Consider the following 27,626-nt stretch of genomic DNA (forward strand, 5'->3'; position numbering starts at 1 on the left):
ACACACAGACACACACACACACACACAGAAAGAGAGATGCACACATACCCTGTCACACAGAAACACCACTTAATTTATTTTCTCTCTCTTCTTCTCTACTCTATCCATCATCATCAGGGGTTTTCTCTCTTTTCACTTTGCACTTTCCCTCTCCCCATTAGGCTTCTGTGGGGAGATTTCTTTGAAAGTCTCTCTCTCTCCCTCTCCCTCACTCTCTCTCTCCATCCCTCTCTCTCCCCCTCTCCCTCTCTCTCTCCATCCCTCTCTCTCGATCCCTCTTCTCTGTCTGTCTGTACCTCCGTCCTTCATCTCTATCTCTGACACATTACACTAATGTGGTGGTGTTGAGCATAACCACACAGTGCTGTTGCCTAGTGTTATGTAATATAACAAACTCTATGCTCTATGATGGTCAAGGTATTTCCGATAACAAAATGCTGCTCTCTCATTCAGCACGCGCACTGCAGCTAGGGGCTTCCGCCTCTGATAGTAGCCCACCTAGGATTGTGTATGGAGAAGGCTATACTAATAATCTTTATTGATATAATCTATAACAGACACAGCATCATTAAGCTGAAACAGGTCTGTCTAGGGTTAATACACTTCGCATAGTCTAGTTGTGCGAACTGCCCTTGAAAAACGCAGTTATGGGACAGTTAGGCCTTCTGTAGGCTACAATGCAGTAAGCTATAATATTTTCGTGTCCAGAATATTGCAGTAAGGCCTATAGTGCAATGCAGTTTTCCCATGTCCAAAACATATTGCATTTCCTGCATATGAACAGCAAATAGTTCCTCCAAAACTGCAAAAAATAAAAGAAAATGTAAAAAAAAAAATCCTACTGCAGGCTAATGATGGCTCGCGCAGTAGGTCTAACAGAGTTTATCAGTTCGAACGGTAGAGAATTTGCTTCTTATGCTAACGGCTTATTTCAGGGAAAGTTAAGAGCAGGTAGCATACTTAACGAAACAACGTTCTAACTTTGTTAGACCCTTGTTGAGGTAGCAGCTAGGCTACGTTAATTTATACAGTTGCCAATACAAAGAGAAAGAATAATCCGCTGTAGTCTTGTGCTGCATACCATTCTGATGAGTAGGCCTGGCCTAGCAGTAGGCTAGCTTTCAAACAACTGAACCTGCAGTGCAAGTCGGCAAATTGATGAAGGGTAAAGACTGTGTGGTAGCTACCCAGAGGTGCGTAGAGGACTGTGAATTATAGCCTAGGCTAATCATGATTTTGGCAGATAGCCTGTCCACAACAGTCAACACAGACAAATGTTTCTGTGTTTGTTTGTGGCATGGGGGTTTACTGAAGCAAGTGTCAGTATTTCCAATAGTAGCCTAAAGGTTGGCATTGGCAAGGGTAATGGGTATCTGCCCTACAGCTATATACAGACTTGGCACAATGGTAAACTCAGTCTAGACCAGCAAAAGAGCAGCAGCAAAAGTAGACCAACAAAACAATAGTTGTCTTGCCTATTGACAAGGGATCTCCTTATGCTCAGGTTGGACAGCTAAAGAACTAATAATTAATGTATCAGCCTGTCAACAGCCTATCATGTGATTAAGCCTACCTTCAAGCCAAGTGGTTGAGTTTCTAGAAACATTACTGTTGATGACCTCACACGGCCTGGTAAGCATCCAATCCCATTTCAGCTCTCTAGCATGCATTGTAGCATGCTGCACTATGACTCCTACTAATATTATGATTGGATTTTTGGTTTAAGATTGTTATTAGCAAGTTTGGCCATTTCATTTTTGCCTTCATTTACAATTAATTTCTTTACTAGTGCTTAGTCTTACAGTATGTGCACCCCCCACCCCCACACCTGGATCCTCTTTCATACTACAGTTGCATCACTTGAAATAGTTACACACATAGTCTTCCCTATTGTCCAGTGCTGTGTATTCTATCTGTTCAACCTCTATTGAGACCCTCAAGATTAATGCTTCTGCTCAGGTCAAATCCCTAAGACAAAAGAACACCAAAGTTTCTGTCTTATGTCTTGTTCTTTTACACAGGCTATGTTAGTGAAGTGCAGTGCTGAGTCTCTTGTTGGTTAGCAACAGGCTTGCCCTCTATTTTTGCATGGAGTCATGATATAAGAGGACCACTGGGGGGATGGGGAGGGGGAGGGCACGAGGTGTCCAGCATTGTGAGAGCGAGCCCAACGGTTTTTCTTACCCAAAGAAAAGGGAGCTTGAAAGAGGAGTCGGGAGAGTGGGGGCCTTGGCCCAAACATCCCATCCGTAATGTATTCAGGCCTATTGTGAGCAGCCAATGCACCATGCAATAATGGGGGCAAAGTAGAAGGAGGAGGAGGAGGTGGAAGAGACTGAGAAAATAAGGGGAGAGAGTGGGAGGTTGCGGGGGAAAGGGAAGCCTATGCAAATCCCGTCGAGTCACTCCCCATAGCTTTCTCACAGACAGACAGACAGCGTCAGTGTCCCAGACTCAGGGTGCGCAGTCCGCAAGAAAGGATGCAAAGGATGTGGCGTGCTGAGCGTGTGTCTCGTGGAAGCTGAAGCAGAGCATCAGAGGCTGAGTTGCTTTCCTTCGCAAAAAAAAAACGATCTGCGCAACATGTGGTTTGTGTGTGCGTGCCTGTCAGTCTCACACACACTCACACATAGACTGGACGTGTAGGCTGAAGCGGAGCCTATGTCCAAAGAGGACTGGTAAGATAACAAGGATCTACATGCAGACCACACCCATTTTTTATACTCTGTGTACAACTATTGTTTATCTTACTACAAAATTCTAAATGCTTAATAGTAAACAGTAGCTTACAATGTATTAAGATAGTCATTATATACTTGTACATTGTCTACATTATAGTTTTATAAGACAAATAAATCCTCTGTACACAGCACAGGGTTTTGCACATAGATACACCATTAAATTGATTTAAAAATGTCACAATTCATACTCTATAGTAATGTTTGTGTTGTAATTCTTAGAATAACAGTGGAATGATTATAATTAATTGATAATAAAGATGTATGCAGTAGTGTAACTGTAACATAACCCACAGCGCTGGCAAATAATGCTGATCACTGGACTAGTCTACTACTGGAACTTGACACATTTAGGACTCAGCATCAACCACCAAGAGTTTAAACAGTATCATAACTCTTTTGGTAAGTACAAACAATTTGATTTGGATTGGAAAAGTTATGATAGGAAACGTGCTGCATTTTTTACCATGAAGTTATTTGTGATATTGATAGGAAATTTAGTTTGTTTCTTTTCATAAAAAGCCATCAGTTAGGATTCAAACTGTACAGAGACATGATCCATGCTGTGTATTATTTCCTCAAAAGTAATTCATTCATCCATTCATTTTTAGTACTTTGTTGTAAATCATTAGTCATACATGCATCTCTCTTCGTAAACTCCCCTGAAGACAAAAGCTTACGCGAACACGTGTGTGCTTGCATGCGTGCGTGAATGTGTGTATGTGTGTGTGTGTGTGTGTGTGTGTGTGTGTGTGTGTGTGTACTGTGTGAGAGTGTGTGTACTGTGTGTGTGTATGTGTGTACTGTGTGAGTGTGTGTACTGTGTGTGTGTGTACTGTGTGTGTGTGTGTGTGTGTGTATGTGTGACTGTGTGTGTGTGTGTGTGTGTGTGTGTGTGTGTGTGTGTGTGTGTGAGTGTGTGTGTGTGTGTGTGTGTGTGTGTGTGTGTGTGTGTACTGTGTGTGTGTGTGTGTGTGTGTGTGTACTGTGTGTGTGTGTGTGCTGTGTGTGTGTGTGTGTGTGTGTATGTACTTTGTATGTGTTTATTTCTTTGCTTATTCACAACATGCTTCTGGTACAAAAGATAAGCAGAAGAAATGACACACATTCTACCAAAGGAACAGTTCTTTGACCCCGTCAGTCAGTCTCTCCCTTGTACCACATCCTGTAAACAAGTGTGGTGTCAGACACACAAAGTGTCTGCACTCTTTTATAACAGTTAAGAAACATTATTAACAATGATTTAGTATAGCCTAGTAAGGACACAACACACATGTAATACCCTACTTGTATGAATATTTTATACTTAAGATTTAGGAGAGCACATTGTGTTAGCACTAAATGTATTTTGTATGAAGGGTGGAGAGGGAGCAAATGGGGACAAATTTGCAGTGAGTTTAACGCAAATATATATATATCACATCCAATACGCTTTATGTGTAGTGTTATCTGTTATGCTTCATACAGTGCACTGACATTGGCAAATGGTGTGGAGAGGTTGGGAGGCCAAACCATGGATTAGGCTGTGTGTCCTGGGCCTGCTGCTCATGGCACTGCCAGGATGCCAGTCCTTTCTGCCCAACTTCTGGTCCCGGGTGCTGACCCTGTCTTGGGACTCCTACACGCACCAGTACATGACTGAGCAGGCCATCCTCAATGTAACCATGGAGACGTTGAAGGGTTTGCCAGGACAACACCACTCAGGCAGCCAGAGACATGTAAGCGACAAGGGCACAGCAAGTCCTAGTTAGGCAAAAGGCTTGATGCCCAAATCGAGAAAAAGTGTTGACATGCATAAAAAAATGACATCCCATTTCAAATTGCACACCTACAGGATTTAGTTGGTTGTATATAGTGTGGTACCTAAAATCACAAGGGTCCTGTAATTTTTGTAGAAATGAGAGGAAACAAGTAATTTCACTTATATGCAGAAGAACATAAGCATGAATGTGATACAAAAATGTAAATGTGAGTCTGTCAACAGTTATCCAGTAGAATCTAGATCCATAGACAACACAAAATGTAAGGCAAAGGCAGAGATGTAACAGACATTTAACAACAACTTAACATTCTCATCTGGCTCACAGGAAGGACTGGGCCGAGGGTTCTGGCGAGCCGTCGGGGAGGTGGTCCGGGCCAACGCAGAAATGGACTTCCTCAGTGCCACGCGCTCTGACCCCATCTACCACTTCGACTCGGAGCGTGTGGATGCTGCCACAGAGATGCTGCAGGAGTTCTGGAACCAGAGTGTGCTGCTGGCGAAGGCCCGGGAGTATCAGGGGGCTCGCCACAATCTGGGCCAGCTCTTCCACTCACTGCAGGTAAAGGATGGCTACTAGGCTCCAATGATATCGCACTTTATATCTTACCATAGCATTTTGTACTCATTTTACTATGAATACCACAACATTTTAATATAATGTTAAGATCAGTGGATCTTAAATTAATCCATATTAATATGATTTAAGACTGCGAAATCCCATTGAAACAGTGGTGAACAAGTAGACTCAAATCAGCAAAATATAATGAATTGAGTGTGTTTATCTGTTCATGTAATTGTGTGTAGGATTTCTACAGTCACAGTAATTGGGTAGAAATGGGACAGAAGACAATCTACCAGCATCTGTTAGATCCCAAAACTCCTGCAATACCAACAGCATCAGGTCAGCAACTTCCATGACGGTTTCTGAAGCAATAGATAGTTTCGTATTAACCACTTCTCACTGTTAGTATTGTCACTCTGTCTCTCTGTCAATCTTTCCATCGCTTAACAGGAAGTGATACCTCTAAAACGTGACATACACGTGTATCGCTCTGTCAATGTGAAACCACACAAATAACAGAAACCAATTCTACATTGTAGAATACTCTTAATTAATCTGATTTCCATTCTTCTGTTGTCTTATAGAGGATATTCATACCTGTGAAGAATGCCACTTGCCCACCTGTAAAAATAATATCCTCAAAGTGATGCACAATCCAAAGTTCCCTCTTCTTACTACTGGCTACTTCAGTGACTATCCCATGAAGCCACCAGGTAGTATAGATTAAATATTATACTATGTGTGTACAATACAGTACTATATTACTGTCCTACATTGATTGATCCTAGTTGTGCATCATCTCAGTATGTGAGTTTGTAGTGACTGTGAGGTGTCTCTCTCAAGGCAAGTGTAGCCACGGCGGGATTCTAGACAGCAGTCGTCACCAGGGGGCCCGGGGAGGCATCAACAAGGACAGCACGTCGCCCTTCTTTTCCCCCCATCACTATTTACATGCCGAGGCCGCCAAGCTCGCAACCATGGCGACGCTGATGGTCTTGCGTGATCTTCGGGACATAGTGGAGCCCAAAAGCTTCCTAAGGTCAGGGGTCAGCCCTCTTAAACGTTTTGTTTGGACTCAGACTATACTTTAATCTCCTGAGAATTCAGACTGTTAAATTGAACCAGACATTACAGAATTATGTTGAATGTAGTAGAATGAAATTGATTTAGTTGAACTAACTGAAGTAACTGTTGAAATTGATAAATTGATCTTGCCTGAACTGAAGTAGCTGTTGAAATTGATCAATTGATTAGGTCTGAACTCAAATAGCTGTTGAGATTGATAGACTGATCTGATCTTGCCTGAACTGTGGTAACGGTTGAAATTGATAAACTGATCTTGCCTGAACTAAGTTTGCTGTTGAAATTGATAGACTGATTTTGCCTCAACTGAAGTAGCTGTTGAAATTAAGAAATGAATCCTGCCTAAACAACTGAAGTAGCTGTTGAAATTGATAAACTGATCTTGCCTGAACTGACGTAGCTGTTGAAATTGATAATCCGATCTTGCCTGAACTGATGTAGCTGTTGAAATGGCATTCGTGTGACTGCAGACTGTTCAGCGTGAGGCAGCCACCAGCTCTGGTGTTTGTGATTGACACCACTGGCAGCATGTTTGAGGAGATCTCCGCCGCCCGCTTGCGTGCATACTCTATCATCCAGGCCCGAGCACGGGATGGTGGCCACGCCCAGCCAGGCACCTTCCTGTTGGTGCCATTCCATGACCCGGGTATGTGCGACGTCTTCAGTTCCACAGGGTTGCTGACAATGTTCAGGGCCTTGTTTAAACCAATATCTTAGTTGTGTAAGTGAGAATGTAGTATTGACATATAATGGGGATCTTTCTAATAAAGTCACTAGTAGTTCATCAGTCCATAAAATCAGTTAGTGAGTAATTGAATAAGTGAAACGACACATAATGTACTGTATTATCAACCATGTGTGATATATTCACTACGAATGAGATGTACCTTGCCTTAACTTACCCCTGAAAACATACCAAAACCAATTAATTTAAATTAAGGGGCCCTTAATTTGTAAAACGGGCCCTTAACTTTACCTTAAAATGCCATTTTAAGGTGTAAGTGTGAAACCCCTTAATCTTACATTTTAGGTGTCAAGTCAGGGGTTCCCTTTATTTGTTGTGATTAAGGGGGTAATTAAGGACAATTAAAATTTTATGTATATTTTAAGGTGTTAATTCAGGGATTCCTAGATTAAGGGGGTAAATTAAGGAGAAATCAAAGAAGGGGATAAATTCAGTAGGCTTTTCTCCTTAATCGACCTTAATCTATGCACATTTCTACTTAAAACCGACTTAATTATAGAAGGGTTTTAAGGTCAAAAGTAAGGAATTTATAAGGGGTGAAATTAAGGGGTTTTGTTTTGTAGTGATTACTGTACTTTATTTGTATTATCTGTGTGTCTGGTTGTTTACTGAATGTTGTCTGGATGTCTAACTGTGGCCTGTCACGGGACTACAGATGTAAGGGTAACACTTGTACAATGCATCAAATGACAAAAAGTATGTTTAAAATGGCTCATGGTCCCTCCAAAATAAAATGAATAAACAAGTCAATTAAACAAGTAAATTTTTTTGCATAGATCTCTCTTGGAAGAGCCTTCAGCTCAAAGAAACATGTACAGACTGCTTGTACAGACTGCATTTCCTGGTGTTGCATGATGGCTGTGACAAATGTTATGATGAAATCATGGTCATTGTGTCCCAGGAGTGGGCCCTGTGTATGAGACCGATGACCCGGCCCAGTTTCTGCGCTACCTAGAGGACCTCACTGCACTGGGCGGAGGTGACGAGCCCGAGATGTGTTTCACAGCCATCCAGGTAAACCCTGGAGACCCTGGTATATCAGTGATTACCCCAAATGTAGTGTCATTTACATTTACACATTTTAATACATGCAGGAGCACTGATGTAGTTGATGAGGAGGGGAGATATTACCATCACTGAGCTTGAGTTTCATAATATGTGTTTGTTTGCTGACTGCGTAACCACTGAATTAATTACTCCAGAGGGTGCGACCTCAGAAGTAACCATCTGTATTATTTCTTCACTATGATCATGGTGACTTTTAGATTGTGAGTGAAGACCTAAGAATATGAGTAGAGGTGTGAGATATTACATTCTAAATACAACATGGGTTTGTTTAGTTTGCATGTTTTACTCCTGATTTTTGCCAGTTGTTACACTCTGTGTGTGTGTGTGTGTGTGTGCGTATGTGTTTTTTCAGTTGGCACTAACAAACAGTCCACCCTTGTCTGAAATCTTTGTCTTCACTGATGCCTCTGCCAAGGACCGGCACCTTTACAACTCTGTGAAGGCTTTGACACTGGAGAAACAGAGCAAGGTAACATAATCCACAGTCAAATGAAATACTTAGTGGTCAAAGTCTAAGATGATGATATCACTACATAAATATTTACAATGCCACACCCTCCTTATTAAGCCACCTGCAGATGCAAACAAGCCATTTTATTGTTGCTGCCAGGTGACATTCCTGTTGACAGAGGACACCAAAAGAGGCATGAGGAGGAGAAGGGAAACTCTCTCTCCTGACCGCTTCTCTCTCTACACCTCTCTGGCCTCAGTGTCTGGTGGCCTGACCATCTTCACCTCTAATAAAGACATTGAGAAGGTCTCTGCCATTGTTCAGGATACCATAGCCACAGCCAGCAAGGTATGATGTAAGTCTTGAGCTGAGACGTGTAGTGGGACCATCCAGTGAAGGGCATGCTGCAGATGAGGGTTCCACCTTGTGGCTATTTATTGCCATTGCATGTTTTCAAAAGTGTCAAAGTTTATTACAGGAATCACCCAGTATATATATGTATGTATATATATTTATATATATATATATGTTTGTGTGTGTGTGTGTGTGTGTGTGAATAATTGTGTGTGGGGATAAGTCACGAGAAGTTTGCTATTTACAACAGCAGAGGAAAATATAAATATATCGCAACTCTAGAGGGAGCTCTACAGTCGCCAAAAGTACCTAAACCTATATAATGTACCTTTAAGCAGCAGTCCATTATATTATCCTGTCCTCCAACACATAGTGTGTAGTCACAGAATAGCAGGAGAAGTCATTAGACATGGGAGAGAGAGAGAGATTAGTCTGGGACTGATGTTGCCTTGCGCGTCTGTGTGCAGGTGACTCTGCTGCATGCTGAAAGCCACGTGGGCTCGGATTGTTCCCATGCTTTCCAGGTGGACAGGAGCATGAGCAATGTCACGCTACACCTGGCTGGTGCTATAACGGACTGCACTCTCATCAGCCCTAATGGTGACATATATATATATATATATATATATATATATATATATATATATATATATATATATATATATATATATATATATATATATACACACACACACACACACACACACACACACACACACACACACACACACACACTCACACTCCACAGCCCTAATGGTGACACATACAAACACACGTTGAACTAAAAGTATTTCTCTCTTACTGTGTCATCCACACACACACACACACACACACACACACACACAGCTTGCACAGATTCACACATGTAGAAATCACACAATCTTAGCAGATCCCACATCACGCAGGATGATAAATGTCACTGAGACAACACAAGAGTGAGGCCTGTGAGGATGCCCCACTGTGGACACCACTGTGATCTCTCCGGCTGTGTCTCTCTGTCTCTGCCCCGCAGGTCACACGCAGCCCCTGCTGGGGCCCCCCGGCCCACTGGCGGAGCTCCAGCGTCTGCAGGGCCTGTACCGGGTCACACTGTGGCTCCCCATCCAGCAGGGCCAGTGGCACATCACAGCCAAGGCTCGAGGAAATGTCACTTTCAGCGTCATCGGTAAATTCACCCCGAAGGCGTTGGCATCATTTTATGTGCTGCATGATTCAATTATGTTATGTATTACTTTAAAATGGTTAATGGAATGGTTTTAATCCTGTTGAGTTAAACTATTTGTATATATTCAGTGAATAAAAGCTGAACATCAGCTGTTTTTTTGCATTTATAATATTCATATGGAGTGCACACATACTTTATTATTTTAGGTTTTATTTATTATTTCATATTTACTGTCTCCTAGGTGACAGCAGCTTGGACTTCCTCTATTACCTTGCCACAGAGGCAAATGAAACCCATCCTGGACTGTCTCGAGTGGAAGGCAGCCCAATAGCCGGTTTGTTTACAGTCTGGATACACTTATCCCACAGTGCTCAGTTTCAGAATGAAGAGGAACACATTTAGTCAACACTGTGCTTGTACTACCTACCTCACTGGCCTCATACAATGCTGTAAAAGTACTGAACAGTAACCCCTAAAAGTACTGAACAGTAACCCCTAAAAGTACTGAACGGTAACCTCTAAAAGTACTGACAGTAACCCCTAAAAGTATTGAACAGTAACCTCTAAAAGTACTGAACGGTAACCCCTAAAAGTACTGAACAGAACCCCTAAAAGTACTGAACGGTAACCTCTAAAATGAGTGGTGGTTTGATAGATCATGAAGATATAGGAGAGAAGAGCAAGTTAATTATTTCTAAACTCAAAAGGTGATGATGATCAATATTTCTTTGTTTCACCTGTTTCCTGGCCAACCGTGTCCCCTCCAGGTTTACCGGTGTTCCTTGTGCTGGCCGTAACGGGCCTGTCCCCGGCTCAGAGGACCTCCTTCAGTCACGTGACGCTGATGGGAGCTGGCGGCAAGGGCCTGCAGAACGTGACGCTGAACTCCACGTCGTCCCTGTGGACGTCGGAGCAGGAGCTGGTGGGCAGGATAGAGGCAGTGCCGCACACCCCCTTCTGTGTGCACCTGTTTGGCAGAGACGGTCACGGCAACACGGTAGAGAGGGTCTCCTCAGAGATGATCCAGCCCACTCATGTGCAGATACAGGTACACCAGCCAGTCAGAAGAACATGTGGCATCACACTGAATATCATTAAATAACATTGAACTTAGCTTAGCAACGCAATTCATTTTTTTCAGCTTTCCATTTTTAGGGCCGTGAAATTCCTTGGGAACAATCCATTTACTTGCAAATATCACTTGCTAAGAATACTGTATTACTGGATTTAATACAGCACAGGTGCATCTCTAAAAAAGTTTATTTCAAAAAGTGAAACTTTCACATAATCTAGATTCATTACACATAAAGTGACATTTTGTTTTCATCTTGATTATACTAATCTTGATGATTACGGTTTACAAAAATCCAGAACCTCAAAATATTAGCATAAAGAATTTATGATACAGAAATAGGGAAGTAACGATTACCGGTATAATGGTAAACCGCGATAAAAATGTTGACGATAATAATTACTTGTTCATGATTATCACTGTTGATTACCGCGGTGTGGAAACCGTGTGTTTAATCCTTCCCAGCTTCATCCCAGCCTGCTTTTGACATACAGTAGGCCTGGTACAATGGAACAAAACTGGTACCCTACTTATTCTGTTGTCTAATTGATGGTTTTAACTACGATTCGGATTAGGCTACACCTGATTTTAAAAGGCGGAACTTTTTCACCGCAAATTTTGCACTGTATCATGTAGCCACTCTATGCGTTTTTATGTTCAAGGCCCACATTAAATCCATTCCACTCACGTTATCAGGAGAATACAGTAGCCTAAAGTTTTATTTTGAACGCTTACTTTGGTCTCACTCATTGCATCCAAATAACACAAATAGCAAATCCAAGTTATGGTAGGGTAAGTTAAGCTATAAGCACATAGCCAATTAAACATGAAGAAAAAAGTGAACGGGACACTTTTTGAAACTATTTCAGCTTGTGTAGGCCTATCAGTGCTTTCTGAACATATTGAACACACTTTTAGAAATACCGTGATAATACCGAAAACCATGATCATTTTGGTCACTATAACCGTGAGGTTAAATTTTCATACCGTTACATCCCTATACAGAAATGTGGACCTGAGATGAGCTCTAATCAGCAAATTAAGTAAATAAACACCGGTAATACTTTCCCAAACCTTTAATCTCTTAGTCTGTGCAGGGCAATGGACTTTTCCCTGATGTTGTTTGAGATGCATCTGTATTCTTTTTCATATTAGGATGTCCTAATATCTGTATATCTTCAGATTTTTTCCCAATATTTTTAATTTTTTGGGGTAAACTAGACTAATTTCAATTTGTCTTACCATCATAGCATTTCAGTGCAAGGTAAATGTCCACTCTGTTGTCTCTCCCAGGTTCTGTCCTCCTCTCACCTGGTTCCTGGCCACAGCACCAGCGTGGCATTTGAGGTGTGGAACCATGGCCCTGCCCGCAGTTTCTCCTTGTCTGCTATGGACGACCATGGCTACCTCTCACCCACAGGACCCTACAGGTGACAATACCTACAGCGGTGGGGTGGGAGATAGGGTCTATGGCAGAAGCGGTTCATTTTAAACATTTCAGTGGTTGCATACAATTTCATGGAAGCAAATTCATATTATACAGGTCGTATATGTTATGAAATGTAACACCTGAAGGTTGTGAATATAATTCTAGGCTGCTACCATTGTAACCCTTAGGTTTCTCCAGGGGGGCTGTCCATGTAGTTAGTTCAATGTAACCTGTTTGTGGACGCAGATTGGATTTGATCCGAAAATCCGTATCAAAACTGATTCGGACTAGTGTGGACTTAAGTCACCTTGGACAAGAGCAAAAGCTAATGACTAATAATCCAATATCCCACTCTTTATCACTGATACAACAACCACATAACTTCAGTGAAGGTCTGTGAATTCTGGTGTAATCTTGAATCGTGAACTCGTTTTATGGTCCACTGGTCAACAGCTTCCACATCAGTGAGAGAAGCTCCTTTAGCAGGGAGGTGGTGCTGAAAACCCCCAGGAAAGCTGCAGCAGGAGAGGCCATCACCTTGACCCTAATGGTCCACGCACGGGACTCTGCAGACTCCAACTACGCAGTGGTCCACCTGACTGTTATCCCACAGGTGAGTGTCACAGCAGGTCAAAAATACTGATTACTGCAAATAAATGGCTTTGATTCATATACATCTATGTGTGTAAGATGGTCTTCCTTTGTCATCATCTCCTGTTTGTTTTTTGGCCAGGACAACGACACTTCTCCTCCCTCCTGCTCAGCCATGCTTGTGCAGGCGTCCTGTCCTGCACAGTGCTCCCTGGGCAACTGGAGTGTGTCTCTAGCTGTGAAGGACCGCGGGCACTCCGGCCTGGCTGCGGTCCAGCTCTCCCAGGGCAAGGGCACACTGCAGGTCCTCCACCACGGCGGCAGCAAGGGCAGGCATGGACGCCCGCCAGGGGACTCTCAGGAGGAGGGTCATGGCTCGGAGAGAGACCACATGGTGGCGGGGGAGCCTCGTCTGAGCGTGACATCCTGGGCCGGGGGGAGGCCCGTACGCCTGGGCTATGTGTCTGCCTGCTGTGCCCCCACGGCAGAGCTGGTGGTGTGGGACAGGGCGGGCAATAGCCGGCGCTGCCACCTGGCCGCCCGCCAGCAGAGCGCCAGCCCGGTAGAGACAAACAGGGCTTCGCACCAGCCTGGTCACCCATGCCAGGGCCTGGGTCTGTTTCTGATCAGCCTGCTGGTAATCAATATGTAATCAATTGCCCTGTATAGGGCTAATACCTCCACTAGCCTAAATGCTAGTCAGAGGTGACTTTGCTGTTGAAGGATGTAGTTGTTTTAGACTACTGGCCCCCCTTTTGAGTCTTCATTGAAACCGTAATTATGGCCCCATTTGGGGGATTGAGAACAGCATTTGAGGTAATGTTAGATTTTTTTTTCTCTGTGATGTAGTGAGTGTTTCTCAAGAACTATAGGCCTACTGTATAAGAAACATTTCTCAAATAAATGAGTAGCATTTGAGTGAATGTTACAGGTGGACGTTGGATAAGTATAGGAGGAAAATAAATAATGCACTGATTTTGAAGGAGAATAAAAGAAAATCAGACTCAGGGAAAATTGTGATATTTGGTTACAATGTCACCATGTTTAATTTTATGACTTCATTTTCCAAATAAACAATTACTAAAACTATTATATGCAATTTTGTGTATTTCTACAGACTTACAGACTATAAACATATTATTTACATTTATGGAAATGGACTTTAGACCAGAGTTTTTAAGACTTGATCATGGTGATTTTCTACCAATTGTTATCTAGAAACTAGTCCTAGAATAGCACATGCAGGATGACAATGAAAACTCTCATTATATCATCTTGTTACAGTTTTTTACAATTGTTTACACACGTTTTTCAAAACTGTGTCTATTTTTCAAAACTCCACACACAAAACCCACAACTGCTCACACAAAATGCAAAATACCCCAAATCTCCAGCAAAATGACACACAACATTCAAAATGTCAAAAACACATGTTTAAAGCAAACATTCGCCTCACATTACAAACACTTTTGTCATTATATGACATTTTGGATACATCATGTACACACTGTTGCTCAAAATCTAAAGCTCTTCTGTCTTAGGCTTTCTATATGTATTTCCATACAAGAGTGAAAGTTACGGTATCAACAAAGAGAAGTTGAAATACACAGTAAAAATGCAAGCAATATTGAAACCAAAAATAGTGATTTGTCCCAAATAATTTGCTGTTGTGAATACAGTATTTTACAGCAAACAAGAAAAAAAGCAAAGAAGAATACAGTGACCACCAGATGTACATGGAGTTTTGAAAACACTGATTTTGTTTTTTTCTAAAGACAAGTGTGTGTGTGTGTGTGTGTGTGTGTGTGGGGGGGTCGTGTAAGACAAATTTTACATAAAGTCAACTTTTTGTAGAACATTACTGTAAGCTAAAGTCCTATTACTGTATTTTCTCTATTTTCAAAGTATCTGCATTGGTTCTGAATATTTCAACCGGAAATCCTCTAGGAGCAGATTGAAAGGGTCTATACCTACAGTATATAGAGAGTATATCTATTCATAGACCTATACTAAGGCAATGATTGGATGGTGTTCAGTAAAGTAAAGAGTGTTTGCACATGTGAAGAGAAAGAGTGAAGCACTGGTGATTTAGTGTGGCATTTTGATGGGTTGTGTTTGAAGAACGAAATCAAGTTACTTCCTGTTAGATTTTTGTGTGTTAGGTAGAAAATTGTGTGTGGTGTTTTGCAAAATGTGTTTTAGTCAATTGAAAACTGAGTCAAACACTGAGAATTAGTGTATGGTTTTGCAGATTTGGTGTCGGGTTATGATGTTTGGAGGACATGTTTAGAAAATTGTGTGACAAGCAAAGATTTAGTGTGTAAGCAGTTGAAAAAAACTGTAAAAACAACTACCTCACATATCGTACAAAAAGGGCATGTGAGTAAAGCTTTGAAATGGATGTAGATGGAGGTATGCCAGCACAAAAAGAAAATGAAAGGGTGCAGCAACAGTTCATTTTCTAGAGGGTGGCTGAGTATCATCAATGCATTGTGTACTGAATATCATGAATGCATTGTGTACTGAGTATCCTGAATGCATTGTGTACTGAGTATCCTGAATGCATTGTGTACTGAATATCATGAATGCATTGTGTACTGAGTATCAGGAATGCATTGTGGACTGAATCTTTCTTGCTCCGTGCTCTGTTCAGATGGCAAGTTCAAATCCGTCGTCGTTCTCCTGAAATTGTTTAAAGAAGGTAAGTCTTGGTGAAGTAGGTCTTGGTGTTTGGGCAAAATGTACATACTGTAACTGGCCAATTTGTACCAAGAGCTGTCTCTACTATTATCAACCACTTATTCTGTCACGATAAGACATGTTATGGCCAATGACTAAATTAATGTGTTGATCTGCTTTAATAAACATTTTCTGTTATTTATTCGATGTGGGCCATACTACAACATTTTCAAATATAAGCATATGACTCATATTAAAATGATTTCCTGAATTTATAATGGATTACTGATTACTGTTTAAACACTTTAAATTACAGCTTGTGAATTACAGGGTAAGTACTAGGTAAGTAAAGCATAACAAAAATATAAGTGAAGTATAGTATAGTATAAGGTTATGATTAGAGAAGGAAGTGGCTATTACCAGGTATTTGGTGAAAATTAAAAAAAAACAATATTTCAGGAAACTAATGTTTCGAATCTATAGGTTTTAATACTCACTCAAATCTTCTTACGGGTATGGTGGAAGAAGTATGTATTACTGAGTAAATTACAAACATTTTACAAACTAGATGTACAGCAAAGTGGTACAAAATATGACGCTGCTCAGTCCTGCACATTCTCTCCGCAAAAATAAATCACGCTTGTCAATTTGTCTCCATCCCCTACTCCAGCCCCTACTCTTGCAACTTTTGGGGTGTTTGTGTGTGTGTGTTTATGTGTGTGTGTTTATCTGTGTGTGTGTGTGTGTGTGCCTACTTGCCTGCATGTGTGTGCGTTTTTGTGTGTGTGTGTGTGTGTGTGCGCGCGCGCACATGTGTGTGTTTATGTGTGTGTGTGCATGTGTGTGAGTGTGTGTGCATGTGCATGTGTAATGTGTGTGTGTGCCTGTCTTTAGGTGTGTGTGTATTTAAATGTGTTGCGATATGTTCCCCAATGAACGGAATTCCATGAAACTTGGCATGCATTTAGTAGGCAGGCCGAGGCCAGGCTATGCATTTAGAGGGTGTCAGGAACAGGAGTAAGCTCCTAAGTAACATGCTGTGCAATAAACTAAAGTAAAGCTTTCTCCCTCTATTTTCTTCAATAGCCACTGAGTTTAGTGTAAGTCCTGTTAAATACACTGTAACATAGGCTAAAAGGATGTAAATTAAAGTAAAGCTTTCACCCTCTATTTTCTTCAATAGCCACTGAGTTTAGTGTAAGTCCTGTTAAATACACTGTAACATAGGCTAAAAGGATGTAAATTAAAGTAAAGCTTTCACCATCTACTTTCTTACAATAGCCACCAAGAGTAAGCGTAAGCAGCCTACAGTATAGCTTAGTACGTTCTAATTAAAGTGAATCTTTTACCCTCCAGTGTCCAGCTTAGGTTTAGGTATCTGTTTGAGAAACAAATGGCTAGATGTTTTTTGTTGCTCTTATATTGTTCCATTAAGTGGTGGTGAAAGTGTGGTGAAAGGCATGATCTGTAAGGTACAGGATAATACACATTTGTGGTATAGTAGTAAATGTTTCTTGTTTACGCCTTTTTATAGCATTGTATTGTTGTAAAAGTATCTGAAATCCAGAATGATGTATGTGTATGATGTAGTTACATATGCAACAGAGTTAGTGTTCCTGTGCTACTCCATAGATACCTGTGCAACTCTACTTACATGTATGCATCTCTGGAGCGTGGAGTGTTTGGCTTTGTCGGCTTTTGTTGGCATTGTCGTCTTCTTACTATTACAAGAATCAGCACAGTCACTATAATTAAGCCAATGGAGCATCCCACTATCAGGGCTGTGAAGCTCCTCTTACGGTCTGTAAAGGATGAAAGAAATTATGCCATGAGATTCTACTCAATACACAGGTCTATATTGGATGTTCTAAAGGTTCCCAAAGATCCAGTAGGCTATCAAGCTCATGTGTACTTGTTTTAGGCCGTTTACTGTACAACTGACATATTACTATATTCACTTCAATTCAAGCCATTTCTAAAGCCAAGCAATGATACAAAACAACACCGTAGTGTACATCCAATGCTTGGCTGACCCAAAACACTAAGGACTGGTTAGTCGTAGTCCATTTTCCAATGGGAATCTCCATTGATGTTCTCTTTCCACCTTCATTAACCCTTAAAGGTGTAGGTTTTTGAACATTCTAAGTTCCGCAACAATTGAAGGTTCTAAAATTCTATGTTGAATTCAATGAACCCAGATATTCTTTAGAACGTTCATTTCTCAACATTCCCATCACACCGGTGTGACGGTACTCCTTTAAGGGTTAACACTCTCTTTTTATCTGGGAGTAGGCTTAATTCATGAACAGGAAACCGGCCTTATGATTTTTTCCCATCCCGACACTAATCACATATCCCACTGTGGTCACTATCGTATCAGAACACAGCTGTGTTGTAACTGGTCTTACCCCATACCACAGTGATGTTCCCAGTCACACTGCTGTGTACGACCTGACACCTGTAGATTTGGGACCATGGGGCTTCATCTGGAACTTTCAGAGTGCGCCTAACCTGGTACGTGCCATCTCCATTGGGCAACACTTCCTCACTGATCACTCCATCTACCAATTTGTGCCCCCTCTCATCCAGCCACTCCACATGCACCTCCCGAGGATAAAATCCAGTCACGTGACATGTGACCTTGAGATTAGATGTACCAGGGGAAGACTTTTCAACCAGTTCAACATTAGGAACTGCAATGAAAGTCAATAAGAATGTTACTTACATGTGCATTGAAATTTGTGTTGTATGTCTGTATACATGAGTGATTGAGGCATCACTGAATAAGATGCATTAGTAGAATTATAATATCGTTGCCTTTCTCTTTACGCTCTTCATGGCTGAAATTTAGCAGCTTCTTCAACCACCTGAAACACCTGTATTCATAGCTGTGGATCATTCCCAGAAGATCCTCAGACTTCTCCTCTCTTTTCCTTTTATAGAACCATGCTTCAGGTACTGCAGCTACCCATGTTCTTGATTTAACATCAAAACTTACAAAATCTTTACCGTTGTAACCATGGCTAACAGCTGCTGACATGTACTCATCCTCTGGATTAAACTCACACTGAGAATAAGCTTGATAGAAGTGGGCTAGACACAAGACAAGAAAAGAAGAGTATCAGTCATGAGTTTCTCAATTTCAACATCGGTATTTCTCAATCTCAGTGTCAATTAAGTTTTTCTAAGTTATTTTATCTTTCTTTTTATCTTCTCTTTATAAATAGATATTCACTTTCTCCTTCATGTCAAAAACTTGCTCTGATCACACTGAGAATAAGTGCCCCCCACCCCAAACTGTTAGAGAATCTTACCATGTGTATTGCTGAAGTGTTTACTTGTAAGATTAACAGCCTTATCAAGGACAAGGCGGTTATGTTGAAAATCCCACTGGATCTCCTCCCACAACAAAACACCATCTGAACTCTTCAGCCATTTCGGCATTGGGGTTTCCTTAAGAGGACTATAATAGTAGACCACAATGTCGTCTAATATTAACATATTAATGCTCTTGGGAGATGAAGTTCCCAGACTGGCCAAGCCATGAGCATGAAGAGAATGGATACCTAAAAGAAAAAATAACAAATATCAAAATAACCGTAACACAAGTTATCCATTAATACAAAACTATTACCGTAAAACTTCAAATAATCGCCGAGTCCCTAAGAGACGCCTGTCTCTTTTAAACGCCTGGCGTGGCTACAGGTTTGGGTTAAAGGCCGGTCTCCAGTAGAGGCCTGGGCCCAGTTCCCCGAAAGTATCTTAAGCCTAAGACCGTCGTAAAGTCCCTCTTACGAACGTCTTAAGATTTGCCGACTGTTTCCCGAAACCTTCGTAGCTTAAGAGCGTCGTGAAAACACTCGTAGATCTACGAGTGCTCCAGAGTACTCGTTACCGGCTAAGAGCATCTTAACACTACTTCTCACTGAGGTCACCAACAGGACATACAGAGGAATTACAACTTAGAATACATAATCCAACGTTCCCATTCTTTATTGTGTTTACCTGTGATGAATTAGATTTTAGCGTGCACAACAGCATAGCCTACATTTAATGGTCATAATAATGTCATGAAAAGCGGACAAAAATGCAATCAAGTTATGAAACGAGACGTTGCCAGAATAGTTTGCCATTATCTTTGCTAAGTGAGGGCTATATTTTATTAGGCCTATAAGGGTACAAGCAGAGAAAGGAACATGTGGTTTAGTCTGTAGGTCACCTGACATCACCATCAAATCAGAGGATATTTCAGAACTATTAACGTGGACAGCTCCCCTTAATGAAAGCTCCCCTTATGAATCGTAGAAAACCATCTTAAGAGCGTGTCTCCGCCCCCAGTTTCCCGATAACGACGGAGACACGCTCTTAAGAGGGTTTTCTACGATTCATCTTACGATCGTTCGTTTGGTTTTTCCGACTGTTTCCCGAACATGCTCGTAAGCGTGAGCGCCGCATGCACTGCTCTTAAGATGCTCTTAAGGGGAGCTGTCCACGTTAATAGTTCTGAAATATCCTCTGATTTGACGGTGATGTCAGGTGACTGCACGTCACAGCTATAGGCCTACCATTTAAACCTCGGATCTACACATTAATTCACATCAATACGAAAATAGAAACACTTTGACATCTGCATGTAGGTTATATACCACACAGAGACATAAATAATTGTAATTATTTTAAGATTAGATTGTTGCACCATGCAACAATTTTTCTCGGTGCCACTTAAGAACACGCTTTGAAGATAAGAAAGAAGTCGAGTAAGAAAGAGAGGAAATGTGTAGGCTTAGATTTTGATGCAGTTGGCTACAGACTAAACCACATGTTGCTTTCTCTGCTTTTTACCTCATAGGCCTAATAAAATATTCACTTAGCAAAGATAATGTCAAACTATTCTGGCAACGTCTCGTTTCATAACTTGATTGCATTTTTGTCCGCTTTTCATCACATTATTATGATCATTAAATGTAGGCTATTTTGCACGCTAAAATCTGATTCATCACAAGTAAACACAATAAAGAATGGGAACGTAAATTGGATTATGTATTCTAAGTTGTAATTCCTCTGTATGTCCTGTTGGTGACCTCAGTGAGAAGTACTGTTAAGACGGCTCTTAGCGTAACGAGTATTCTGGAGCACTTCGTAGATCTACGAGTGTTTTCACGATGCTCTTAAGCTACGATGGTTTCGGGAAACAGTCGGCAAATCTTAAGACGTTCGTAAGAGGGACTTTACGACGCTCTTAGGCTTAAGATGCTTTCGGGGAAGTGGGCCCAGGTCTGTTTTTTAGTTTCGGGTTGTATTTAATCTTCTAAAACCCGTCAGATCGTCTGTTTAAAGATTCGCAATGACACGAAACCGTTACAGAAAGGAGGTTACAGCAGTGTGAATTAGATGTTGCACGTTGTTACAAGCCGTCGCAAAGCATTCACATGTCTGGTCAGTTGCAAGGTTTTAGAATGTTGGATCAAGTTGCTGCTCACCTCGTTGCGAATCTTGGGTGTGATTTGTACGACGGAGTATTAGGGCCACACATGAAGAAAAAAAATATTTTTGCCATGACGAGATTAAACTCGACATGTTGACTTTAAAGTCGACATGTCGACAATAAACTCGACATTTCGAGAATAAAGTTGAAATGTAATGTCGACTTTAATCTCGACGTGTCGACTTTAAAGTCGACATACTGACATTAAACTCGCAATAGGCCATACTGTTTAAACATAGCCTACACAGTTTAAGCTAGCCTACACTAATACACAATATGTTACATGAAAAATGGGCTTCAAATAGGTGTTATTTCAGATAGATTGCTAGATTGCAGATATTCAGATAGATTGCGTCTTGTCTGTTAACTAGCCTACTCATTGCAGTCATCGTGAAGTGCTCGCGGTTATGGAAATACCATGCACTATGCTGTTTAGGCTAAATAGCTAGAAAAATATATGTATCCAATGATATAATGTTTCTATACAAAATGTTATTTCACTCTGTTTTACGTGGGTAAGGCCACTGCACATCCAAATAACTGCCCTTCATGACCCACAGGCCGTCACTCTCCATAGGATAACATGGCAAAACTCATTTTTCTAAAACTGCTTTTCCATGTCTCACCTGCAATACGTAGCCTATAGGAGGCTAGAAACACAGGTATAGCCTAAGCATATTGATCCCGGGAGAGAATATGTGTGCATGCACTTTATTTATGCACTAGGCTATGTGTGCATATGTGTGCATGTAGCCTAGGCTACTAGCCTACATGGGGTGGTCGGGAGGACAGCTTCATTCGTCCCTCCATAGACATTCAGCAATAGGCTGTTTTGCATCCATTACAAACAAGCAACGTGAAAGTCTACGATTGGGGAGAGCGCCTAGTATGCAGTTCCTTTAGATGAAAAACAACACTTTAATAATGGGCCTACAATAAATACTAAATAAACCGCTAATGACGTTTAGGCTTTTGACCATCACATTTATCGCCTGTAACTCCGTGATGGGACCTACTGTAACAGCAAAGTATAGCCTATTTGGCTGAGCAACGTAGGTTAATATGTTCTATGTTTTGTCCACATGATGTCTAATCATTGTTGCACTCGAACACTCTGAATCATTGTTGCACTAGTTGCATTGTTTCATTCGTCCTCCCTTTCAATCGTCTCGATCGGTCGTTCTCTCTCCAAACTAACTTTATTCTCAAAATGTTTAGTTTAATGTCGACACGTCGAGATTAAAGTCGACATGATATTTCAACTTTATTCTCGAAATGTTGAGTTTAATGTCGACATGGCGACATTAAAGTCGATACGTCGAGATTAAAGTCGATCTTACATTTCATTTTTTTCTTGAAAAGTCGAGTTTAATGTCGACATGGCGACTTTAAAATCGACATGTCGAGTTTAATCTCGTCATGGCAAAAAAAAAAAATCCTTCATCTGTGGCCCTAATACTCCGTCGTAGATTTGGGCTTAAGTATGGCGCAGACTGCGCACGTTATGATTAGATGGCGTTAAAAGACTGCGGTGGGGAGAAGCTAGAGTTCCAAATTGTATAACTTTTTTCCCAATATGAACTATGCCTATATGTCCGACTTCGTCATCGTTCAATTCATCCCTTGTGTTTAAAATTTGCGGATAGGCCGATGGTAAGCTTGTTTTTATGCTGGCAACAAAACCAGAACGGTTCGCGAACGTTAGCCTATTCTTTATTCTAAATGCCATGGCGATAAAGAGAAAGAAGTCAGAAAAGGAATTTAACTTAGACTATATCAGAGCCCGTCTACGGACATTCTCTGGCTATATAACCTACTGAAATAGGTTAATGATGTAAAGTCAAGTGCGCTTCTATGGGACTGGTGTGTGCGCGCATAGTTGCAGTGGAATGTGGCTGCCCAGGGCATTATAAAACTTCTCACTCTTAGACCTACTCATACACGGCGGTGAAATGGCGTATTTAGCTGTCTAAATTCGAATCATATGCTGGGGAAGAAATCGTTGGACATCCATGATTATTTTGTTATTCAGCACCCCTGGTCAAAAATATGTTCCCGCGTGCCTGGAAGTAGGCTATGATTTCAATGTAGACTGTTGTCAAATTTGGCAAATACAAAACGGGAGAAACAATATGGTTCATGCTCTCTCATGCTGTTTCATTCGTGCTGAAAAGGAGGGAGAATGAAACATTAAGCACGTTCCACTTTTGCATAAATAATTCCTGAACGGTTTTGGTCAGGGCTGATAATGCAACTGTATTTAATAATAATAATAATAATAATAATAATAAGCTTTATTTGTATAGCACCTTTCATACACAGAATGCAGCTCAAGGTGCTTTACATTTGAAGCATATAACACAATAATAGTCAGTCAGTCATTATCAATCACTTTTCTTCCTTGCTAGAGGCCGTTTATGATCCACTCAGCAACATATCAAAAATATAGAAAATGACATGTCATAAGACTGGCAGCCTTAACCCTCTTACCCCCCACAAGCACGCCAAATGGCAACTGTGGCAAGGAAAAACTTGAGCAGAACCTGACTTAATAGGGGGAGCCCATCTGCTTCTGGCTGGCTGCGCCCAATAGCAGCAGATGTAGAATAATCTGAAAAAGTAGTCTACAGGATAAGATGAGTTAACTAAAAGCTTTCCTGTACAGGTATGTTTTCAGATCTTTTTTGAAAATATTTACTGAACTCGCCTGCTTGATGTACAGAGGCAGGGTGTTCCATAGTTTGGGGGCATAATGGATAAAAGCAGCTTCTCCACTTTGTTTGTGGAGCTCTTTGGGTACGATTAAAAGATTAGAATTGGATGATCTAAGTTTCCTTTGTGGTTGATAAGATATTAAAAGCTCAGAGATATATGAAGGTGCTATGCCATTCAGAGCTTTGTAAGTAATTAACATAACCTTAAAATCAATTCTATAGGAAATAGGGAGCCAGTGCAGTTCAGCCAACACAGGGGTGATGTGTTCTCTCTTCTTAGTCTTAGTTAAAAGTCTAGCCGCAGAGTTCTGTATGAGTGCCAATTTCTTTAGATGTTTTTTGGGAAGACCAGTGAAAAGTGCATTGCAGTAGTCTAACCTGCTAGTGATAAAGGCGTGAATTAGTTTTTCTGCATCTTATTTGACAAAGGACCGATATAGGCTATTTGCTAGTGACAAAATATGAGTTTCAGTGTGATACGATCTCTTTGTAGATTATGGTTTAGTTAAAACGTGTTCCATCTGTTCTGGCTATCCCCGCTATTTGGATTTTACTGTATCTCACTCAATGAACAACATCTCAACACTAAATGAATGATGATCCGTAATTGTCAACAGATAGCCTAGTCATATAGGTAGACATTCAGTGTGTTTGAAATAATTAATTTGATATTATTTTCCATCTTTGCAGAGGAAAAGTTTTGTGTAAAGGGAATTAAAGGCCTGTCTCATATACGCCTGTCTCTAATACTAGCCGGTGCAGTTTGGCGATTTGGGAAAATAAAAGCCCGGGTTATTATTTGGAGTTTTACAGTATGTGTATGCATTACAGTTTTTCCAAAATCTATTTTGGAATTTCAGCCAAATACAACAAATGCTATTTCTTGATTGGATGTCAGGTGGCTATTTATTTTTTTGATTGGCTGGTGAGTGGTGAGCAAAATCTGAACCCTGCGAGAAATCCTCTCCATCTGTGCCTCGTCCATTAATTATGTGGGTACAGGCAATGTTTGAGAAGTAGCGGAACGCAAAAAAAAGTGTAGGAAATAGGAATGCTAAGGACAAAAAATGTAGAACACACGAACACACACACACACACGCACATACATAAACAGACACTTACACACACACGCATACACACACAGTACAAATGCACACACATGTACGGACACAAGCACATGCACACACACACTCACACACACACAGGTACGCAGGCACGCACGCACACACACACACACACACACACACATAAACACACCCACATGCACAAACATAGCACACACGCACGCATGCACACACACACACACAGACATTTAAAAACACATACATAAAAACACACACACATGCAAGCAACCAGGGAAATGCGCACGCTCGCAGGCAGGCAGGCAGACACACACACACACACACACACACACACACACATAAACACAAAAGCAAACACACACATGCACACACTCATTTACATACACAAATGTTGCAAGAGTAGGGGATGGAGACAATGTGTAGGACTGAGCGGCGGTCATATTTTGTACCACTTTGCGGTACATCTAGTTCTTGGTAAATCCTTAATACAGCTTTTGCCCATTGCTTGAAAACTACATGCATAGACCAAAGTAACAAAACGCGAAGCTTTTGTTACTATTTAAACACAGTGTAGCTATACCTTAAACAAAAGCGCTGCTTTGTACTTTAGTTGCAATTCTGCAACACACTTGCACCTTTCTGCAACACACTTGCTCCTGCACACTATCATACATAAGACACTTCGTTCATAAATGAAATCTCATGGGTACCATTGGTACAACACTATTCAAAATACAAAACACATTGGGTGATTGAAAACACTTCCACCACGCCTGTTTTTCCTGTATACAGAGGTGTATTTTTGGTTTTACAGTAGGCTATTTTGTTTTATTTCTGCGTTACTGCAGAGATATAAAGCCTATCATTTTAAAGCTAAGCATGTGGACTGTCAGTAGATGTAGGCCTATCCAACAAACAAGGAGCCAATTGTTGCTCTATGCTAGGCCTATTGTAAAGTCTGCAGAGCTGTAAAGTTCAGTGATTTTTTTACAGTGAGATCAAAGTCTGTTTCTGTATGGCTTGGTGGCTTCACAAAGTTAGGTTAATTTACACAACACTAGAAACAGCTTCTGAAAACCTTGGGGAAACCATGTAGGCTAGGCAATTCGTATTATGCGAGCCAAGAGAAATGTTGAAAATGTGTCTCAAGACAAAGAGACAGGTAGGGCCTAAGCAAACCGGACTGTTCCGTTTTTGTGCCAGTCTTGCCAGCCACATCTGGGCAGCGCTGGCAACACACATTGACGTAGCCTGTGCTGGTTTGAAAATGCATTTCATAAGTTGATAAGTTACTATTGCGTGGACGGAATGCCTTCTGTAACACAACACAATAATTATGTGGACGAAATTGAAATAGGATGCACAGAATGATGCGTGTAGATGCATTCCGTATTTACGTAGACAGAATTACTTTTGACCAAACATTACGACAGTGAATACTGCATTCAGCATTATGTCCACGAAAGGAAAAGGCCACCAGTCAATTTCGTCCACGAAATGATGTGCTCTCTTCAGTGTTTCGTGGACACAATGCAAACCAATTTGTGCATTCAGTGGACAAAAGGCGTTACGATGTAACATGGTTTCGTAATGAATATATGTATTTCGTCACACGAAAGTCATTCTGTCCACGAAATAAGGCATGTTACATTTGGCGCCCCATACAGTTATAGCCTACAGTTATTCCATGTTGTGCAAACTACTACATTTTCATCAAGTTAGCTTAATCGTAAAGTTAATAGGACTACACATAGGTCTATAATATATCACCTACCTGCTAGACAAGATTGGTTAAATAAGAGTATCATCACCGCAATCGCACAGTAAACAAGCATTTTCTCCACAGGGCAGGCGGCTACAGGCTTCGCATCGAAAGTGAAAGTCCACGGCTACGGTGAGGGAAAGTGAAAACCAGCGCCCCAAGTTCCTATCGAAGAGCAGCTCCAATGTTAAGTCCCATAGACATATTTAAAAAAAATATTGTGAAGCCAAATCAGCGATGTTATCCACCAAAAATATTTTTCAGTGTCTATTAAGGTTTTGCACCGTTTGTTTACAACTAGAGTGGTAGGCAAGGCACTGCAGAGAGTGGTATCGGAACTCCCCCTATTACCGTCGGTCCCGTATTTCCACCGTCTTGCGTGTATGTGTCGCTTAATATCCATTTCTATACAAACCAAGACAGCGGACTCCTAAAGAAACGCAACCACCCACACCATAGGTGTATCTAAATTAGCTATGTAACAAAAATGACATTTTACCGTGACTCTAAGAGCTGTAAACAGTGTTGTAAGGCTGTATACACAACCGCTTAGAGCTCCAGTGGAATTTTAATTTCATGACGAGAATTCTCGGTCTAACCGTTCATGTGCCGTTGAAACCAAAGATTCTAGAGCGCTACGCGCAAGATGGATTAGTCTACTGGCTGGAAAATACGTTGGATATGTTGAAGTACGTTCTATGACTCTATGGGCGCCATTTTAATAAGCTCAGGTGTCGTCACAGACGCTGGCTACCGTGGGAATCCTATGGCGCTGATCCTAAAATGTTATCAATATTTGTTCTTTAAAGCTGTATGTTGAAATGACGAGAAACCCAATAGACCACACCATGTCTAGACCAGTTAAATATATTGTATAAAGACAA

The 27,626-nt window shown here is 41.1% G+C and overlaps 2 protein-coding genes across 8 annotated transcripts; one reads left to right on the forward strand and one right to left on the reverse strand.

The window, feature by feature from the left end:
- The first annotated feature begins 917 nt into the window (after nucleotides 1-917).
- On the forward strand, nucleotides 918-14,109 carry vwa7 (von Willebrand factor A domain containing 7). Of its 4 annotated transcripts, none has more exons than XM_048265044.1 (19): nucleotides 918-1,193; nucleotides 2,427-2,678; nucleotides 3,035-3,140; nucleotides 4,206-4,456; nucleotides 4,826-5,059; nucleotides 5,305-5,401; nucleotides 5,647-5,775; nucleotides 5,906-6,101; nucleotides 6,616-6,791; nucleotides 7,792-7,904; nucleotides 8,311-8,427; nucleotides 8,569-8,757; nucleotides 9,231-9,363; nucleotides 9,776-9,928; nucleotides 10,170-10,262; nucleotides 10,696-10,976; nucleotides 12,294-12,430; nucleotides 12,883-13,042; nucleotides 13,163-14,109. In XM_048265044.1, exons 4-19 carry the CDS (start codon nucleotides 4,223-4,225, stop codon nucleotides 13,670-13,672), a joined length of 2,952 nt encoding a protein of 983 aa, XP_048121001.1. In that variant the 5' UTR covers nucleotides 918-1,193; nucleotides 2,427-2,678; nucleotides 3,035-3,140; nucleotides 4,206-4,222; the 3' UTR covers nucleotides 13,673-14,109. The 4 variants fall into 4 exon arrangements, with proteins under 4 accessions (XP_048121001.1, XP_048120999.1, XP_048121000.1 ...); XM_048265042.1 differs by lacking the exon at nucleotides 918-1,193 and adding an exon at nucleotides 1,545-1,632 and having other exon boundaries at nucleotides 2,416-2,678; XM_048265043.1 differs by lacking the exon at nucleotides 918-1,193 and adding an exon at nucleotides 1,553-1,632.
- Nucleotides 14,110-15,297: 1,188 nt separating this feature from the next.
- Nucleotides 15,298-27,626, reverse strand: LOC125308494 (class II histocompatibility antigen, B-L beta chain-like). 4 transcript variants are annotated; one of them, XM_048265046.1, is made up of 7 exons: nucleotides 26,755-26,925; nucleotides 19,014-19,265; nucleotides 18,517-18,792; nucleotides 18,108-18,392; nucleotides 17,354-17,501; nucleotides 17,049-17,077; nucleotides 15,601-15,702 (listed from the first exon to the last, which is right to left on the reverse strand). In XM_048265046.1, exons 1-7 carry the CDS (start codon nucleotides 26,813-26,815, stop codon nucleotides 15,683-15,685), a joined length of 1,071 nt encoding a protein of 356 aa, XP_048121003.1. In that variant the 5' UTR covers nucleotides 26,816-26,925; the 3' UTR covers nucleotides 15,601-15,682. The 4 variants fall into 4 exon arrangements, with proteins under 4 accessions (XP_048121004.1, XP_048121005.1, XP_048121002.1 ...); XM_048265047.1 differs by lacking the exons at nucleotides 17,049-17,077; nucleotides 26,755-26,925 and adding an exon at nucleotides 27,242-27,626 and having other exon boundaries at nucleotides 15,298-15,702; XM_048265048.1 differs by lacking the exon at nucleotides 17,049-17,077 and having other exon boundaries at nucleotides 15,298-15,702; nucleotides 18,709-18,792.

This window comes from Alosa alosa, chromosome 15 (genome assembly GCF_017589495.1).
Source record: "Alosa alosa isolate M-15738 ecotype Scorff River chromosome 15, AALO_Geno_1.1, whole genome shotgun sequence".
NCBI classification, from domain to species: domain Eukaryota; kingdom Metazoa; phylum Chordata; class Actinopteri; order Clupeiformes; family Clupeidae; genus Alosa; species Alosa alosa.